Here is a 19,774-nt window from a genome sequence, read left to right as displayed (position 1 = left end):
GGCATCCCTATATACATAATTCAAATAGGTGCATACCACATATATAAAGAAAAGTCTTTGGATGACTTGTGGAATATGCTCCAACTTATAACGTAAATAGAAACAAAAACTCTACCCCGTGTAGGCACCTACATGGTTACAAATCATCAACTCCTAGCAACGTACAATAGAGATTAGTTACTGTTCCATCACTAAGCTTGTGAATGGAGTTGTCCTCTGTAAGCCTGAGAAGTTGATGCATGTAGAAGGCCATCTTGGTGCCGCCCTTTGCAAGCACCACCCAAGTATCTTGTATGTGCTGCTGAATTAGGTCTAATCGCATGGGCCTGTTGATCTCTTCATGAGTGATTTGAAATAAGGGAGGGTCAAGCTCATACTTGGTGGTCCATTTCTATGCCGTATGCCGTGAACCATGAGGAGAGTCTAGTGAACCAAGAAGTGTGCCCCTACTATGCTAATCGGCATGAAGACTCCATGGCAAGGTCGAGGTATCCCTGAGCATGTATCTCTTCTACTTGTTGGATATAGGTGACTGTTTAAAACAATGCATCTAGCATCATTAGTGGTGCGGAAAACTTGGCTCATATGATTCTGTGTGGTGCCGAGGGCCACCTCGGATTGTGCGTGAGAACCTCATGATTTGGGAGCTCTCTATCCTCTGCCGCACCCTCTTTGATAGGGTAGGTCCCCAAAAGTGATGCGCGATACATTAGGGCAGATGTTATAAAGGTTCGAAAGGCCAACCCTTTATCTTGGGCTCCTGAAAGCGTGCTTGGAAGCATTGTTGCTCAAGGAGGGCTTAAAACGCGTATCCCCATGCCAATCAGGGCTCCATTGCTGGTATCATCTTTGAATGTGGATCCCACCTAAGATACGTGTATGATCTGACAATCTCAACAGGTCACCTGTGTGTGAAAGTGTGGGTGCGGAGATGTGTTGGAGAGGTATGGAAGATCATGATCGTGGCCTTGCAATAGCGATCCTCAGTGCATGTGAGACTCCTTTGTCCTCGAGATACCGCGTCTGATGGTGAATCCCTCCTCTAAGACGCTCACGAAGTGGTCGTGGTAGAACCGGGTCTTGGTGGGGAGATCCTAATCTCCTCCTCAAGTTCGAGATGTGTGGAGTTGGACAAGATCTAACTGTATGGTACGGGTAATCTAATCTCGCAGGATCGACTAAGGGTTTGCATCCATATTGTATTGAAAGGGAGGGAGCCTGTCCATCTGAATCTTGTGTCTGGCAAACCATGTGGATATACGTGCATACCATGTGTCCCGCCCCGCTCTCAGCTAATCTTCTGGATGACTCCAGGGCCATCCTCGGTAGTCTCCAGTGGGGTAGGTCCCAAACTCTGAATGAATGTTACTATCTGGAAGATGGCATCAGTCTGTAGTGGTGTCATGGCAAACTGTTCCTGTACTATCTCATGAGCGGCTGAGGGCTTGCTCCGAATCATCCTAGATCGCGTAGTCACCTGTAGCCGCTCAAATCTCCTCCAGTGTGCTATCGGTAGATCATAACCCCATAAGGGTGTTGCATACATGGCAGTCGGTTGCACTAGCGTATCGAACAGCCTACACTTCGTCGATGGATTTTGGCAGTGTGCTTGGAAGCACCGTCTCTCCAATCGGGCCAAAGCACCCCGTAGTTGTGCACGGGCTGCATGTGTCATAGTGAAAAGGGGTCCTGTGAAGACCGCTCCCAAATATGTGTAGGACTGCACTATCTCCACTGGCTCATCTTGATAGGTGAAATTGAGTCGATGAAGCACTGTTTGTGAGGTGTTGAAGACCATAACATTGGTCTTCCCGAGGTTGGCTATCAGATCTCCCTCTCTGCCAACAGCTCTAGGGACTCCAAATGTCTGTGCAGCCCCTCGGCCGCTAGGGTGAGATAAGGACTATCTATATCATGAGATTGGCCAGTGGTGATCCTTCGCCTCCTAGGCAGTCTATGAAGGAAGTGATCTCATCAATGTAAAGCCCAAAGAGGGTCAGTGAGAGGAGGCAGCCTTGCTTCACTCCGATTGGACTCTCGACCCAATCCGATAGAGCATGTGGGGCATGAACTCTGCCTCTGACTGACTCATATACCGACTCATATAGGACCATATCAGTGTCTCTAAAATTTGCAGCTCTTGTAGTCTTCTGTTCATGCGGGATTGTGGGACAGTGGCAGAAGCCTTTCGAAAGTCTATTGAGCATGTGTAGATCTTGTGGTGTCTAGATCTAGCCTCCTCAATGATAGCCCTCAAAGTGAAGATGTGATTTAAGGAAGAATGTTGTCTCCGGAATCCTGCCTGTCCTAGTGCCCGCTGCCCCCGAGCCTCTGTATGACTGCTGAGCTCCCTCTCTAAGATTGATCCAAAAATCTTGGCCAAAGTATGGCCAATCATGAGGGTACGGTAGTTCCAAGTCTCCATAGGGTCCTCAGCCTTTTGTATTGGCACAAAAGTAGTGGTGCTGCAAGCAGGTGGAAATCCGGGGGACAGAGCCCCGTTGAGCATTCGTGCTAAGACTGGAGATAGGACCTCCTGTCCATGTGCAAAGTGCTCAGTCCGTAGGCCTTCATGGTCTTGCCTTCTCTGATTGTGTAATCAGTGAAGTGTAGCTCATCCGTTCTGTGTGGTGAACAGGTGACAGGTGGTGGGCCTAGGCATAGAGGACATATCCGGTGGTCTCTGCATCAAGGCATCATAGAGGGGACATGCATATGTGTGCCACACATCTGGGTCAGTGATGGGAATAGGTGGCTTTCCTTCCAATAGAAACCCCCATCCAATGGTTGGGTCATACTTGGCCTTTCATATCTCTGCCACCATGCCAACCACTTTGATCCAGTGTACGTGAGTCACCTAGCCAGGGAGCTCCCGCCCCTGGAGATAATATAAACCGTGCCAGTGCTTCCGACACCCTTGTCTCAGTGGCACATGACGCTGCTACCAGATCCTTCCCACGACCTGATCCATACGATAGGAGATGGGAAGATGCCTCAAAACCCTTGGTTCCACGACGAGTGCAGAGAGGCGAGAGCCCACCTCACACAAGAGAAGGCTTTGGGTCTCCTAATGTCACCTGAGGCATCTAAGGACTGCCAACGATTGATACGTCGTAAGAGGCAGGCCTTCCTCACATATAGGATGGATGAGATTGTCAGCTCTGAGTGGGGGGGGGGGGGGTTATGGCGAAGTCATGTATCCGTTAGAAAGTCTACTAGACCCACCGCCATGTGGGAAGAGAGAGAGAGAGAGAGGGGGGGGATTAGGGTAGGGTAGGGTAGGCTGAAATTGGGGAGCTGTGCTAGTGGAGTAAGGTGTCAAATCAATAACTGAGTAAGATAAGGTGGACATGAGGCTCTTACAGTCCTCTTCCATAGTCTCTATCCCCTAGTGGTAACCCACTAACTTGGGCTTATTTCACCGTTTGTTACATTGGTAAATCTTTCTGATTCATCCAGCACATGCAATTCCAGCTCATTCCTGTACAATTGTGATAAGGTGCTCGAATTGTCAATGCTTGGTAGTCCACCTATAATGATGATAGCCTCCACACAAAGAGGCATTCACATGCACATATCCCCTAGTGCTAACCCACTAAGTCAACTTAATCTCCCCTTCATTACATCGATAAACCTTTCTGTTTCATCCAGCACATGCAAATTGCAGCTCATTCCTGTACACTTTCGTTTAGACAATTGTTGCATATGTGATAAGGTTCTATAAAGGTCAGTGCTAAGCTGGTACTCCATCTAAAATGATGAGAGCCTCCACACAAAGAAGCATAGACTTGCACATAACAACAAACATTGTGTAGCGGTAGTGCTGTTCTGTTTTCTTAGCGTGAGGTTGTTGGTTGACATGAGATGGATAATATGAAGTCCATGGATATGCCAATCACACGTGTTCCTTGGTACTGTAATGTATTTCTTTTATCTGGACAGACTTTATGAGCATATGGCGTAGGTTTCTGTGCTATCAAGTTTGCAGAGGCTGTTGGTGGATTTTAAATCTACAGTAAAAGCCAGGGGATGTTGTAGAAGTAATATTACTGTGCATTTTGTATAGGGAAAGATTTAAGTATCAAAATTATGGTTGTGTCATGGTCTATAACTTTGCTATCATTGTGACAGGTACTAAAGGAACTTACACAATATATTTCCAACAGGAAACTCCATGTTGGCAAGAATGCTGAGAATAGTGTCCTTGACAGTCTTCCACAGAATACAAGGGATGAGCTATTTCAGGTTAAAAAAAAATCCAAATAGTTGCTTTACAGCAGAGTGAGTTGTCTAATGTATATAAGTTTGCTCTTAGGGTTTCGGAAGGAGTTAAATTTGTATGACTGCATGTGGCTAATGTGCTTGCATGTCTATAAATTTGCTATTGTTTTTAGCCAATATTAGCTTAATTCTTATCATGCCAACTTTAAAACTGCAAATGAGTCCAATCTCTGCAGGATTCAAAAAGTGTGATGTGGGTTGCTTTGTGTCTTTTCTTACTCTTTTATTCTAACATCACCTTAGGTTTCATGATGAAATTTCAAGAGATTGAGTTCTCTTCTTTTTTGGCAGTTGTTGGCCACTAGCCATGAGTTGCTTCGACATTTCTGGGCAGCTTATCCGCTTGCATCAAATGCTCTTAGAGAAAAGGTACAACAACTCAATATAACATTTTGTATGCAGTAAGTAATGTCCTGTTAATACTTTATCCGAGGAAAGCTCGATAATATAGACAAATAGAACTTGCTGTATAAACCATGTGGATTATTTCTGGCCTTGTCAATGCTTATTCACATTGAACCTTTATGCTGTTTTTCCTTTTCTCTTAGTGAGCTTTGTAAAATTATTGTGTTGTAGCTCAAAGATTTTTTAAAATAGTAGAATGCCTTAGTACATTAAAGGTCACTGATAAAGTGGGCACATCTGTGTGTGTGTGTGTGTGACACACACATATACCCTTGTGGTGGTGCATTGCATTGAGCAGGCCAAACCAGCTTTGATGGTGATTGACTCAATGATGATGATGATGACGACGATGATTCCATTACTGATGATATGACTATGTACTACTTAGCACTTAGCATTCAGCATGGGTGATGATGCTCGTTTAGTTTCTGCTTGTTGTATCAGTTTTCTATCAGTCTTATAGACCATTGGTCTTCCGAAGACTTCAATAAACTTTCTTTCTTTCTTTCTTTCTTTCTCTTTCATATGTCCTACACAGAACATAGATGCTTGGCAGCCTGCATTCATGAGGTTGTCCGACACAGGGAGCGGTTGGCTAAGGCAAGATCAGGGTACACAATGAGACTCCACTCAGAGCATGATCACTGAAATTTTCATGCTAATCAGCAAGACTCATGAAGAACGGTGGACCCGAGCCAAAGATACATCAAACTTGCCATGAGGCATAGGTCACATTAGGGGACCTTCCCTCCATGTTCATCAGACCGGGGACACGACCTACAGGAGTGGTAGTGGCACTTGTTTGCCGCAGGGCTATAGCCAAAAAGACCACAATGGACCACACATGGCAACAGCCGCCAGAGCTCCATCATAGATTTCATACCATTACAGCAGCCTCACACATCGATGACCCCGTCTTAGGGTTGATGCCCCCGCCAGCTCCCATTCTCCCCATGAGGTCGGAGAGTTTTCTTCCTATGGATCAATGCCGTTATTCAAAAGTCATTTTTATGTCTTTTCATTTGCTAGTCACAATAGCGGTATGTTTTACCACCATAATTTAAATATTCTTAGTATGCATTACTTGCATGGGTCCACTTTCCTGCTATGGTTTGCCCATAGTTAGAATTCTTTTTTTGAGTCCAAATGATAGAGCATTAGCTAAAAAAGAAACTATCAAAGTCATGTAGTTGGATTTTGCCATCAATATTTGTGTGGGTATTTATGCCAATGCCTAGTGATGTTTTAGGTGAGAATATTAGATGGTGATCGATGTTCTATATTTGGACATCTATATTGGTAAGTACAATGAATATATTCTAACACTGGCAATCTAGAAAAAGTTAAACATTTTGCAATAACTTCTAAATGATAACGACTAACTTGCTCACAAACGGGCTCTACTAGAAAGGATGTAGAAATTTTTATGTAATTATACTTAAAAGAAAATAGAGCGATGATGATAACTTGGTAGGCGAATAAGTTCAATTTGGACTTACTGAACCACCATCTTTATCACATGAACCCGGCATAATTTTGGATAAACAAGAGAAGAGAACAAGACAAATGATATATCAGGAACGCTTTATCAAGTTGGGAAAAGGAAGTGATCTCCAAGAGAGATTCCTAACCTCAAGGGAAAGGGAATTTCATGTCAATTGTAATATCAAGATAACTGATGCGTGGATTATCATAAGAGGGGACCACTTAGACTTTAAAGTGGCTACTAGGACGACTTCAATGGATGAGGCTTTCTTGAAATGGCTCACCATCAAAGAATTAGAGGATGGGCTTAGGTGTATTCCTCGGCATAGGAAGGTCTAGAGATTGTCTAAAGAGTAAGGTCCTCATGGCACTCAAGTAGAGTCCCAACTATGGAAATTGGGCGCAAGGGGTTTCCACAAGGCTCCTAGAGTTCATGTAGGAGGACTAGAGCACAAAACAGAGTACAATCAAGAACCCGAAGAGAGAATCCATGTCTGGGTGAAGGTAGACCTCTTAAATGTTTGTATTATAAGGTGTGTCGAGGATGATGGGAAGAAATCCAAGAAAGCTCACTAGAGGAGGGTGGACGCAACTTAAAATTTATGTTAACCAGCTCCAGAGACTTCACCCGATAATTACAACTTGGTTGGACTTCGATTCCTTGACCCAACCATCATCAATGTGTTTGAAATTGCAAGGAAAACATTTTAAAAAGGAATTTAAAAAAAGAAATCATTATAAGAAGGATACATGTTCTGATTCAACACACACACACACACACACACACACACATTTTTTTGGTGAAATCTTTGATTGATTATATTATATGAGTAGCAACCTCAAAACAAGGTGCTATAATTACATCAATTGAAAATTTCAGTATATGCCAAAAAGACCTCATGATCTATGTAGCGGGTCTGCAAGCAATCAAAGAAAGATTGCTGTAGAGAACGCCTAAAAAAGCCATATAGAGAGAAAGTAGGATCACCAAAGACTTTACAATTCCTATATGTCCATAAAGTCCATAGTGCCCATTAGCGAACCCAAACGAAGAAAAGATGAAACTCCGGTCTGGATGGATGAAATCCAAATAGCCAGAAGAACTTCCCAAACGGAACAGATGGGAATCTAGCTCGTAGGCGCTGTCAAAGCAAATAAAAAAACTCATGAGAGCACGAACAATGCCAAAACAAGTGAGGCACAGTCTTCGAAGAAGCAGAACATTTGTGGCAAAGTGCAGGAGCAATGTGTCGATGAGCTAATAGCTGTCTAGATGGAAACACTCCCAAAAGAACTCGCCAAAAGAAAACCTGTTGCTGAAGTGGTACTTTATAGGCCTAAAGTTGCTATAATCTTTTCCTCCACCACTTGGCTGGGCGATGCATTCGCCAAACAGAATCGCCTCTCTCTGAAACCGAAGGTTGAGGCAAAAGGATTTTATACAATGCAGGTACAATAATCTGAGATAGCCTCAAAGGACGAGAAGAGGACCCTGGAGAAGTCAAAGTCCAATTTTCCAGCCGGTCTTGGAATTCCAAAGGAGGAATCGGAACAAAAGGCGAAAGCATAGAAATAATTTGTTGCCACAAAGGACGATAATGAGAGCGCAATCCATATGTAGTGGCTGCTAGAGAAAAGGGGAGCACAGTACCAGCATCATCTATAACATCAGTAACCGAGGTGATGCCTTTAAACGAGACAAAGTAGGAACGTCGAGGTTCCTGTAAAGCTAAGGGAGGCTAAAAGACTTTCGACCAGTGAATGCTTTCAGCTCTCAAAGAATTCCCAAGTAAAGATTGCCGTCCATTTCATTCCAGATGAGAAAGAACATGCTTCTAGTCAAGAAGCAAGCGGGAGACAAAAGGGCAGCCAAGCAAAGTGCCATCAGTGCAGCCAAAAAAGAAATCCCAATGATCGAGTTGCCAATGACTAAACGCAAAAATACTGATATAAGTGACCAGAGTCCTAATCAAAAGAGCCCAAGGTTGATCACCTTGCAGAAATTGCAGCAACATTTTCCCCCTGTAGGCAAGAATATGCACATGAATATCCGTGATGTTCAATCCACCATGCATCTTGGGAGAACAAATGTGATGCATCGAAAGCAGCCTGAGACTTTTTTTGCCATGTTTGAATCACCAGAAGATTTCCATAAAGATAGACATGAAAGATGTAAGATCTGCCTTAGTGAACATGATCAATGGCAAGTAAAATTGAATATATGCCACAAGGATGGACTGCACTATTCGAAGATGAACGTGCAAAGGCCAGGTTGCCAGTTTCCAATACTCAAGTTTTTTCCGAAGCTTAGCCAAAACCCAATCAGTTTGTTGTTGGCGAGTGAGTTTCCACCCCAAAGGGTAACCAAGATGACAAACAAAGTGAGTGGGTGGAATGATATCCCCGGGCCATAATAGACTATGTCAGTCTTTGGAATGCAAAGGGAGCAGCTTAGACTTCTGAAAATTAACATGAAGACCAGCTGCCAAACCATAAACAGAGAGGGTCTGCATCAAGGCACCAAGATCATGGGGTGTATTCTTCGGGGTAAAGAAATAATTATCAGCATAAGCTTGAGCAACCATGCTGCGATTAGCATCCAATTCCAAGCCATGAAGTGATCCTGTAGCCACAAGATGATCAATATATTGTGGCATAGGATGAGTAGCAATGGCATACAGTAAAGCATTGAGAGGGCATCCTTGGCGGATTGAACAATGAAGAGTCCACTCATCAGAGATATCCCCAGAAAGAATGCAAGCCGCATTGCTATCTCTGTAAAGCCAGTAAATAACCTGCTGTATTTTTGGTCTAAACCCCAAAGCTCGCATAGTTTTTGCGAGATGAAATCCCATTGAACTGTGTCAAAGGCTTTTGCAATATCTGAAGGAACATGGTGGAGAGAGGGAGAGAGAGAGGGTAGGCTATGGAGAGAGGAAGTGATACTCAAAAGGAGACATAATGAAATGGAAATGAAATGACGAGCAATGAACAAAAATGAGAGTACTCACATGTAGACCAAAGAGCTTGTACCTTGATACTTGATTGATTTGACATTAGACAAGTCCAGCTCTTATATAAGAGCACACACACACATATGAACACCTATGCATATGGGATAACTCTCAATGTGACACATGGCATCCATAGGACACACTAGACTAGAACTCATACTAGAACACACTAGAACACACCAAACTGACTCAACTTGGCATCATATTCTAACATCCCCCCCATGAAGGCAAGGTGAGAGACTACTGGAATGGAACCAAGGACAGAACATGACAGTGACAGGACTACTAAACTATGCAATGTCTGAACTAGACATGGCTCCGATGCCAACTCAGAGGTTGAAGTACATCCCCCTCTTGACTCCAGGGACTAACTAGAAACATGGAGTCACACACCAAACATATAAGAGAAAATACATCATTTTAGGAGGACAATCCAAGGCAGAGGACGCTCCAAACATTCATTTTAGAGGGACTACTCAAGGCAGAGAACCTTTAACTCAAACATATAAAAAATATAAAAGCTTTTATTCATTTTATGCATAGCAAGGGCAGAGAACCCATGATCCCAAAGTATCTACTGCACAAGAGTGTGCACATCCTGATGCAAAGAGGTATGTCGGTGAAGAACCAGGTGAGAATGCCCTTGAATGATGTGTCGATGAAGGCCATAGGAGCAGCTACCAAGGGAAATCACGTCATGACTCTCAATGTGCTGGAAGGAGTTACAAATGTCGAGTAACTTCACTTGATTTTACAATGTCCCCGAACAAATGTTACAAAATAGTGACGATTTTACAAAATTTCTTGGCAAGCCTTAAGAGTTTTACATAGAGGAGGCTGTAATACAACTGTAGGAATCAAAGAATCAGAAAAGCCCTAATTTTTGAAATTAGGGTTTCTGATATTTTCTCAGAAACATGCAGAACTGTAAGCCCTAGTGCATCAGAGGCTAAATATGCCAAAATCTCCAAAAAATACTGAAAATCTGGGCTAAAATTGCAAAAGTCGATTCTTAGGTCAAAAATCACAGTTTTGACAGTTTTTCACAGATTTCAGCACAAAATGAACCTGGAAACTTGCTGTGAGTATTGGATAAGCTTCTCCTCAGTAGGGTGACCAGTTCTGAAGCAGAAAACGTCAAAAAAGATGGCTGGAACCCTAAAACCGGAGGTGGTTTTGGCAATACCAGCAGTGGTTTTTAGGCTGGGAGCTGATTTTGAAGGGGCTTTTGCACCAGGATGAGGCGCCCTGCTGTAGTGACTGCAGATATGCAAGAAAATTTTGGAGTTGATCAAAACCACCCAATCGAAAAGGTGTTTTCTTGTTTCAGCAGGTGATTCTCGCGATGAAACTCATCCAAAAGCTCTCCAGAAGGCTGGACCAGCAAAGGGAAGGTGCGGCAATTGCTGAAAAGATGGTTCGAGTGCAAGATCAAAGTGATGGCGGGCTGGAGCAGCATCGGACTTCAATGGAGAGGCTAAGGAAAGGGGAGGGCAGCTCTACCTTGGAGGGAGAGGGTAGCTTCCATTTGCGGGCCTCCCTCATCCTCTAGGTTGAGCTAGGTGAAGGGAAGACGAAAGGTAGGAGAGGTGGCTCTGATACCACATGAAGGAACATGGTGGAGAGAGGGAGAGGGAGAAGGTAGGCTACGGAGAGAGGAAGTGATACTCAAAAGGAGAAATAATGAAATGGAAATGAAATGACGAGCAATGAACAAAAATGAGAGTACTCACATGTAGACCAAAGAGCTTGTACCTTGATACTTGATTGATTTGACACTAGACAAGTATAGCTCTTATATAAGAGCGCACACACACACATATGAACACCTATGCATATGGGATAACTCCCAATGTGACACATGGCATCCATAGGACACACTAGACTAGAACTCATACTAGAACACACTAGAACACACCAAACTGACTCAACTTGGCTTCATATTCTAACAATATCTACGTGCAAGAGTAGAACATCTTGCTGCGTGTATTTGGCATATTCAATCCCAATATAAGCATTGGCAATGTTATTTGTGATATGGCGACATGGAACAACGCCATATTGGGAGGGATGCAACCCATCATGCAAATAACCTTTAATCCGATCAACCACCATTTTGGCAATGATCTTGTAAATGACTGGCATGAGCGTGATTGGCCTCCAATCACCAAGTGAATCACATAGCTGCTTTTTTGAAATCAGCTTGAGAAGACCCTTTTTCCATGACACAAGCATCTGCTGATTTTGCCATGCTGTATTTACCATTTGTAGCAAGGTGAATTTAAGAAGATCCCAGAATGCAAGAAAGAATTCAACAGTGAGACCATCCCATCCTGAAGATTTCCATCTGCCACAGGATCTTAGTGCATCAGACAATTCCCTTTCAGTGAAGGGATGTTCAAGTTCCAAAGCCTAAGCATCAGACAGAATTGGATGAATATGCTGCAAAAGAAGCTGACGTGCAGACATGACCCGAGGAGAAAGAGTATCCACATGCCCAAAATGAGTGGAGAAGTGCTGCATACATAAATGAGCAAGCTCTGAACGAGATGTTGACCAAGAACCATCAGGTATCCGGATCCGACAGATATTGGCAGCCTGTCTTTTGTAGTGTAAACTCTTAAAAAATTGCTTGGAAGAGCAACCTTTATCCAAAAGTGCCCGTTGTCTCGATCGAGTTTCCCATTTAGCAAGCTTTCTGCGATCATTGGATTGAAGAGAGAATTGAGCCTGACATAAGAGCATGCTTTTCTCTGAAGACAAAGGGCGAAGATGAGCAAGCTTAGTCAAACTCTGACTGTTACGCTGCATCTACTTATCGTCGCTGCTCTTGTCTAGAATGTAACGCTGCATCTACTTATCGTCGCTGCTCATGCGATAACTCTAGACTTACGCTACTTCTACTTCTCTCTTGGATTAGTGTTTGTCACGGGCGATGGCTTTCTTTATTTTCCTCCCAGCCAACTCTCAGGGACCTGATGCGTGATCATTAATTGTTCCCATCGTTAATTCCTTCATCCTTATCCCTGAGACCCACAATTCCCTAGATAGTTCCTGGCCACATGTCTTCATTTTAGGCCCTTACTTAGATGCATCCTTTTTCACCCCTCTCTTGGAGTTCCTTTAAAAACAATTGCCCCTTGGCAATTTGCACATTTAGATGCACCTAGGCCCTAGCCCTATTAGAACTACCTAGTCAATGCCATTACGCCCTCACCTAGGACCTTGGCAGTTACTTCTCTTGACCATTTAATTACGCACATTAACTATTACAAAAGTTGGTCATCTAAGAGAAAATGCCCACCGATCTATCCGAGGTCATGCTATCTCGGCTAGAGCATAACACTGACAAGTAAATTTGGCATGTGCTACAGTCTCCCTTGTGGCTTGCATATAGGATTTACCATAATCTCAAATAACTGCTTGCATCTGAGCAACAAAAGCTTGCTAGGCATAATCCAAACCAATGTGTATCTGAGGAGAGAGAGGCTGAATAGCATCAGAGACCAAGGCTTTAAAGTCAGCATGCTCCAGATAACTATTATTAATCAGCAAAAGCCTTCGGCAAGGCAATCTGTCAGTGGGAAATTCATGTAAGGAAAGCCTCAACCAAAGAGGAGCATGATCCGAATGTGTGAAAGCATGATCAACCCAAATTTGACAAGTAAAGGCATCACAATGCTGTGGATCAACCTGATACCATTTGTCCAAGCGTGCCGATATGAAGAGTGAGCATTATGCTGAAAGGTATAGCCCGGAAGCATGGGCTGTAATTCCTTCCAGAGATCAACCAGGCGCAACTAAAGCAAAAAATCAGACCATGCCTGTGTTTCAGAAGCCAACATATAAGTGTGGCCTGAGGTGTTGTCACTCGATTGAGGGGCATTATTAAAGTCACCACAAATGAAGGCATGGCAGCCTAGATCAAAGCTCTATCACGAGAAGATTGGGGGGCATAAACCTATGCAAATTCAAAAATTTTCCCTTGAACAAGGCATTGAACAATAATCTATCTACATTGAGAGCCACAACAGGATGAAGGCCATGCTTTACCAAAAAAGCCACACCAGAAAAGGAGTGCTCTCCAGTATAGAAGATATCATAACTAGCAAAATGGCCTATCTGACCAGCATACATATGCTGATTATGCTCTTGCAAAGCAACTATATCAGGCTGCAATTGCCTGATATACATCTAGACCAGTTTCCATTTGCGACCATCACACATTACCTGTACATCGAGAGTAACGCACTTCATATGATCAAGCATATTTACAGTTATGGGACAGGATGTACAGCAACTAATGGGCTGTCTACGTTTGCATTTCCACCTCAATGTCCGGGCCTCTGCCTTAGGATGAAGCATCAGCCTGAGGAGAGGACAAAAGTGTAGCAACTTCTTCTTAGGAAACAAGGTCCGATTTGCAGTCACAGCATCGCAGGTCAAGCCAACACCAAAGTTTTCAGCAGGTGTTTTCCCATGAGAGGATGCACCACTCCAAGTCCGAGAAAGCAAAGGTCGCCTGGGGGAGATCACTTTGCGAGGAGTTTGCCATCCATTAGTCAAAAAATTTCCCCCTTCCCTTGAGGTGGAGAGGACAAAGGCACAGGAAAAGAAGCATTACCATTTGAGACAGCCGGGGCTTTGCCTTTGTCTTGAATAGAGAAAAACTGTTTGACCCCTTTGTTTTTGACCAGAACCATTTCAGCTTGCACTGGCATCTGTGGAGCTCGGGAGGGGCATTGTGAAGCCATGTGCCCAAATTGCTTGCATTCAAAGCAAGCACTTGCAAACAGCCCCCACTTGAGCTTGTAAAAGGGTGAAAGACTACCTGTAGAAAAACATCAACAACACTCTCATTTTCTCTCCCTCTCTCTCTCTCTCTCTCTCTCTCTCTCAACAGAGACACTAGGGCCTAGGACAATTGTCGGGCTGGACCCCCCGGAAGGTTTTTTAATTCATCAGAGAGTAATTGAGTACATCAGTTCAGCGTAGGAGCTGTACATACATAATCCAAAACGTGAATGAATGAATCATTACATGAGCTCTCAGGCTCCCCTTCTTGGCAACAAACCACTTGTCAATTTCTACACTACTTTCCTAATTACATGCCACTAAGGGCAACTCTGGAGTCTTCACCTGATGTAAACACCTACGTAAGGGCGGTGCTCCTTTACGCCACTTAGACTCTTGGCATTGGCTTACAAACAGTTTGCGCCTGCTACTTTCAGGTGATTATCTCAATGCGCCTCTTTCAATTCACGACTTTTAGTTCACGTCCCACGCAGGCATCACACTAATCATCTCGCGTAACTTCTGCTGGCAACACTTAAAGCCCACGCGATGGCTCAAATCGTCAAAACCTGAAAAAGGCTTTGATTGCTGGCTCTGATACCAATGAAATACTACCCGTAGAAAAACAACCAACAACACTCTCATTTTCTCTCCCTCTCTCTCTCTGAACAGACACACTAGGGCCCAGGACAATCGTCGGGTTGGACTCCCTGATGGTTTTTTAATTCATCAGAGAGTAATTGAGTACATCAGTTCAGCGTAGGAGCTGTACACACATAATCCAAAACGTGAATGAATGAATCATTACATGAGCTCTCAGGCTCCCCTTCTTGGCAACAAGCCACCTGTTAATTTCTACACTACTTTCCTAATTACATGCCACTAAGGGCAACTCTGGAGTCTTCGAAGCACTTGGTCACGCGAACCGCCTTCTAGACTCTGATTAGGCTCCCGTATCGCTTAGGAAAATAACTCTTCCTAGTACCTGCAACAATTAATTAAAGCGCACCACCATGGCACCCATTAATTGTTAGCGCTTTGCATGCAAACAACACATTGTGGACTAGTTCTAGTCATGGTGGGTGTCCCCACTGAATACATGTGCACACATAACAAATATGAAAAAATATATTTATTCTCTAGTTGATCGAAGTCAACGCTCTTGATCATAATTAAGGGGCTTTGACCAAGGCTCGAGGCACCTTAATTATAGTCAAGTCTCTCCAATCGAAGTTAGCACAACTCTCCAACCGAAGTTGGCACATCTTGGTTAACCGTGGTTAACTCTCTTGGCACATGCCAAGTCTCGTTGACCGAAGTCAACACTCTCTGACCGTAGTCAGCTCTGTAGTTCTCTGGTTAACTGTAGTTAACCCTCTTGGTAATAAACCAAGTCTCCTCGATCGAAGTGAGGTTTACTTGACCAGAGTCAAGTATCTTTGACCTAGTCAATTCTTTGACCATTAAAAGAACTCTTTGACCATAATTAACACATATATAACTCTTTAATTATGATCAAATAAATGGTCAACTGTATTTGACTTAGGATATTTACATTGTGGTGACAAAGGCACTCCCCATGGAAACATTATTCACAGTAAATGAATATGAAGTTGGAGTGGGATGATCCGTGTCCCACAAAATGCAGAAGCGATTCGAATTTCCATTGGGTTGCGGTGGACATACCACCTTACCGAGGGAAGCTGCAATTTTAGGTAGAAGAGAAGACAAGCATTGAGGAAAATCCACAACTTCTACCCAAATAGGGCAACGATGCGAAATCAACGCCAGATAATCCCGGGTGGGAGACCAGGGCAGGACATGGACCAGGACATGGACCATCTGCTGGCCATAGAAGAGAGGAGAGTGCTCCAACAAAACTTGACGCTGCTCCTCATCAGCCATGATAAAATCAAAAAAGCCCCTCGCTGCATAATGAACTTTTTTGACATAAGAACCACCCAGGGTTCGAGTCAATCAACTTCCAACATCTGCTGTAGCAAGCATTCGTCTTGGGAAGAAAATTATAATGGCATGTTTTGCATACTCCTTAACTGGATCAAATATATCATTCACTTCCACCATAATGCCAGTGGTGGGAAGTGGATCTTTTCAACCTTTGCGGGTGTCTTCAAACCCTTCATGCATAACCTCATAAACAAGCTGCGCCTCAACAGAGTCATGAAGGGAATCATTTGAATCCATCATCTGTTTTTGTTTCTTGTTGGAAACCGACTTGTCTTTGTGAAAGGTGTTTTCTGATAGGAATAATTCACCATTCGAGTTAAGGAAAAGGCTTGGAAGCAGCAACACTTTACAATGAGGAAAGTAGAGTACGTACAAAATTGTACGGATTTTTCCTGGCTGTACGGACAAAATCGTACAGATTTTTGACAGTACGTTTTTGTTTTTGTTTTTTTTTTTGTTTGTTTGTTTTTTGTTGGGATTTTTTTGACAGCAAAACTGTACAGATTTTCCCGATTGTACGGACAAAACTGTACGGATTTTTCTTGGCTATACGGACAAAATCATACGGATTTTTGACAGTACGATTTATTTATTATTATTATTGTTTTTTTTGAATTTTTTGAGAGAGCGTATGGACACAAAACGTGCGTCAAATGGAACCTCGAGAGCGTCAAACTGAGGGACAAACAAGCAGTTGCAGCGTTGGAGCACGAGGGCTAGCACGGGATCTCTCTCTCACACACACACAAACACTAAACAACACACTTTTTTTTAAATAGTGAAATCTTATATTTCTGTGTGGGAAACCTCAAAAAGAGGTAAAAACCCATCAAATAAGTACAATAAAAAAATTTACAAGTAAATTCTCAGAGCAAAAGTCATGAGACAGCCAAGTAAAAAGTTACATATCAAGCTGGAGGAGGATCAAACACAGCATCCTCCAACTTCAAATTATTGCTCTGTAAAAACTGATGCAGTGATGAAACCACACCATCAATAAAAGCCAGCTGTTTTTGGCCCTTGTGATTCTTTTTGATATAGGCAGGTACCCGAAATTTCTGAATCACAGGGTCAAAAACCTATTGTAACATGGGATGAAAAGATTCCAGTAAAAAAGGCACTTCTGTATTCCGAACAGAAGAAGACTCTGGCACAGGCATTAGAGGTAAAGGAGCTAGATCAACATCTGTATCCTCCGACGAAAGAGTTGCATTTGATAAAGCAGGACTCGACATTTCAGCTTCACTTCAAGGATCAACCTGAGAAAGAGCATGTGCAACATCCTGTATGATCCCCTCTGCAAGGGGCACATCCATATCTAGAGGAGGAGGAGGCTGATGATGCTCAACGGGAGTCGGATCCTGAACTTCTTCAGCAAGAGAAAGATTAACCTGTGATTTTTCTACCTTCCTCCAGTAATGCATTGAAATAGTAAAAGAAGGCTTATCCAATAAAGCCTTAGCAAAAACCGGAGGAGAAGGAAGAGTAAACTTTACTACTGAAGGAGGGGCAAGAGGAGTGGTCATGGAAGCCGAAGGGCAAGCACGTGCAAAATGACCAACCTTTCGGTACCGATAACATGCTGTAGGACAAGAGGCAAAATGCAGCCTGATGCGCATCGGATGAGCAAATCCCAAATCAAGATCCAGAGTAGAGGGCACGGGCTGCATCATATCCCATAAAATACAAAGGCGAACATGCCGAGTAGCCTGCAAAAACTCCTGTCTCGAAACATGTAGAGGCCTCCCCACTCGACCTTGACAAGGTACCTATAAAATATTTTGCCTTGGAGTCCCTTGCGCACTGTATGATAGACAATTTGCTTTGGTTAGAGGACCCCTTCCAACTCATCCATTTTTAGTGGATCTTCCATTATAGAATCTGTAGGCTTCGGGCCTTGATATTTCTTTAGAAGAGTCATGTGAAATGCATTGTGAATCTTCCAATGCTCTGGCAACTCCAATCTATAATCTACCTCATTGATTTCATTTGTGACTCGAAGGGGCTATAGTACGTGGTAGATAGCTGGTGGGCATACACTTTCTCTTTTACCTTAAGCTTGCAAAGCTTGGCTTTTTCAAACTTTAAAAGTACCCAATCCCTTTGCTTGAGGTCTAGCTGTCTTCTATGCTTATTTGCAGCTCTCTTTCTTTCTCCTGAGTTCTATCTATTGCTGTCCGTACATGGCTGGACGCTGTCTAGAGATCCCTGACATACTGATCAGCTGCAAATATCTATTCTTTGGTACTCAGGATTGGTGGCAGAATCACCTTTGCATATATGACCTCAAATGGAGCTTTTCCTATGGAGGTATGAACTATATTATCATATGCAATCACTAACAGAAGGTACTTTTCCCATTCTAATTTCTGATAAGCCACATAGCATTTCAAAAGATCTAACACAATTGAATTTGCTACCTCTCTTTGACCATCTGTCTCGGGATGGAAAGGAGAAGAAAAACCCCATGTTGTCAAATACAGCGCTCTCATCCTAGGATCTCGGTCAGTGACAGTGGACTTTGGCATTCCGTGGTGCTTTACAATTTGGGCCATCAAGACTTTGGCCATGTGGTTTGCCTTAATGGTTTTACGCACCGGAATAAATGGGCTGGTTTGCTGAATCTGTCTATAATTGTCCATATCCCATCATTCGCTCCCTTTGATCATGGCAAATCAACGATAAAGTCCATTGCTATGCTTTCCCATGGTGCCTGAGGCATAGGAAGAGGCATCAGTAGACTAAGTGCTTTCCGTCTGCATATTTAACTTTCTGACAAGTAAGGCATTCTGTAACAAGTTTATGTATATTCTTACGCATGGCTGGCCAATGAAAATACCTCTCCAAGGCTTGAGTAGTAGCTCTAATACCTCTATGTCCAGCATATGGGGATGCATGGCATTTTTTTGTCTCATATCTCTGGTACTGCACAAGCAATTATCCCATGGCATATTGCTCTCTCTCAACAGAGACACTAGGACCCGACTCACGACCCATCGAAACGCTAGGGCCAACCCACATCTCATCAGGGATTATCGTCGACTAGTCCGTCGCAAGAAGCTAGCCTTCCTGCGCCAGAATGAGGATACGCTACTGAACATTCTGTTTAGTAGCAACTCCAAGGATTTATGGAGGAAATTCCTAGAACGTCGATCCCCTCCCCCCTCACAGACACTTCCCTCTGGCACTCCTACGCACGTACACTCTATGATATCCCTGATCAGCCTCCTCCCGACCTCTCAGCCACCCCCCGCCCCACCTCTTGCACCCTCTTCACAACCCAGGGAGTCACCCACGTAGCGCTTAAGCTTCACAACGGCCGAGCTAAGGATCATGAGGGCCTATCCATAGAGTTTGTTGCCTATGGCATCAAAACTCTAGCCCCCATCTTGGCAACGCTGTTCAATGAAGCTATCTGCCACGGGTTCCCAAGAGCCTGGACCCTGAACACAATCACACCCATCCACAAAGCAGGAGATCCCATGGATCCAGGGAATTACAAGACCATCATGATTTGACATGTTATGTCCAAGATCTATGCATAAGTGTTAGATGGCGAGGTCAGTGCTCGCGCAGAGGTACAGGGGCTCAGGGCATCCGGACAGGTCGGCTTCAGGGCGGATCACTCGACTTACGATCACATTTCTACACACTGAGGGATCATTGAGGAGGCGAGACACAGGAGACAGAGAGAGTATATATTGTTGCTTTGTGGATTTTCGCAAGGCATTCGACACCGTTCCCCGCGCCCGACTAGTCAGACGCCTGCAGGAGTTAGACTACGACTCGGAGGTTATCTGGGCAGTAGTAGCTCTCTATGAGCGGGT

The 19,774-nt window shown here is 43.7% G+C and overlaps 1 protein-coding gene across 2 annotated transcripts in view; it reads left to right on the top strand.

Moving 5' to 3' along the window:
* The window catches only part of LOC147889335 (general transcription and DNA repair factor IIH subunit TFB1-1-like), a 105,797-nt gene that overhangs the window by 70,472 nt on the left and 15,551 nt on the right, over positions 1-19,774 (top strand). The window contains exons 16-18 of one of the 2 annotated variants that reach the window (XM_087391538.1): positions 4,132-4,245; positions 4,573-4,650; positions 5,225-5,352. In XM_087391538.1, the coding sequence (XP_087247664.1) occupies positions 4,132-4,245; positions 4,573-4,650; positions 5,225-5,308 (276 nt within the window). In that variant the 3' untranslated portion in view covers positions 5,309-5,352. Of the gene's footprint in view, positions 1-4,131; positions 4,246-4,572; positions 4,651-5,224; positions 5,353-19,774 lie in introns of those variants that run through there. The other variant, XM_087391537.1, reaches the window with a different exon arrangement.

This window comes from Dipteris shenzhenensis, chromosome 20 (genome assembly GCF_047967505.1).
Source record: "Dipteris shenzhenensis isolate YYH24624 ecotype China chromosome 20, Dip_SZ_1.0, whole genome shotgun sequence".
In the NCBI taxonomy this organism is placed as follows: domain Eukaryota; kingdom Viridiplantae; phylum Streptophyta; class Polypodiopsida; order Gleicheniales; family Dipteridaceae; genus Dipteris; species Dipteris shenzhenensis.
The sequence above is the reverse complement of the archived record's forward strand: the minus strand, read 5'-3'. Positions and strand labels throughout refer to the sequence as shown.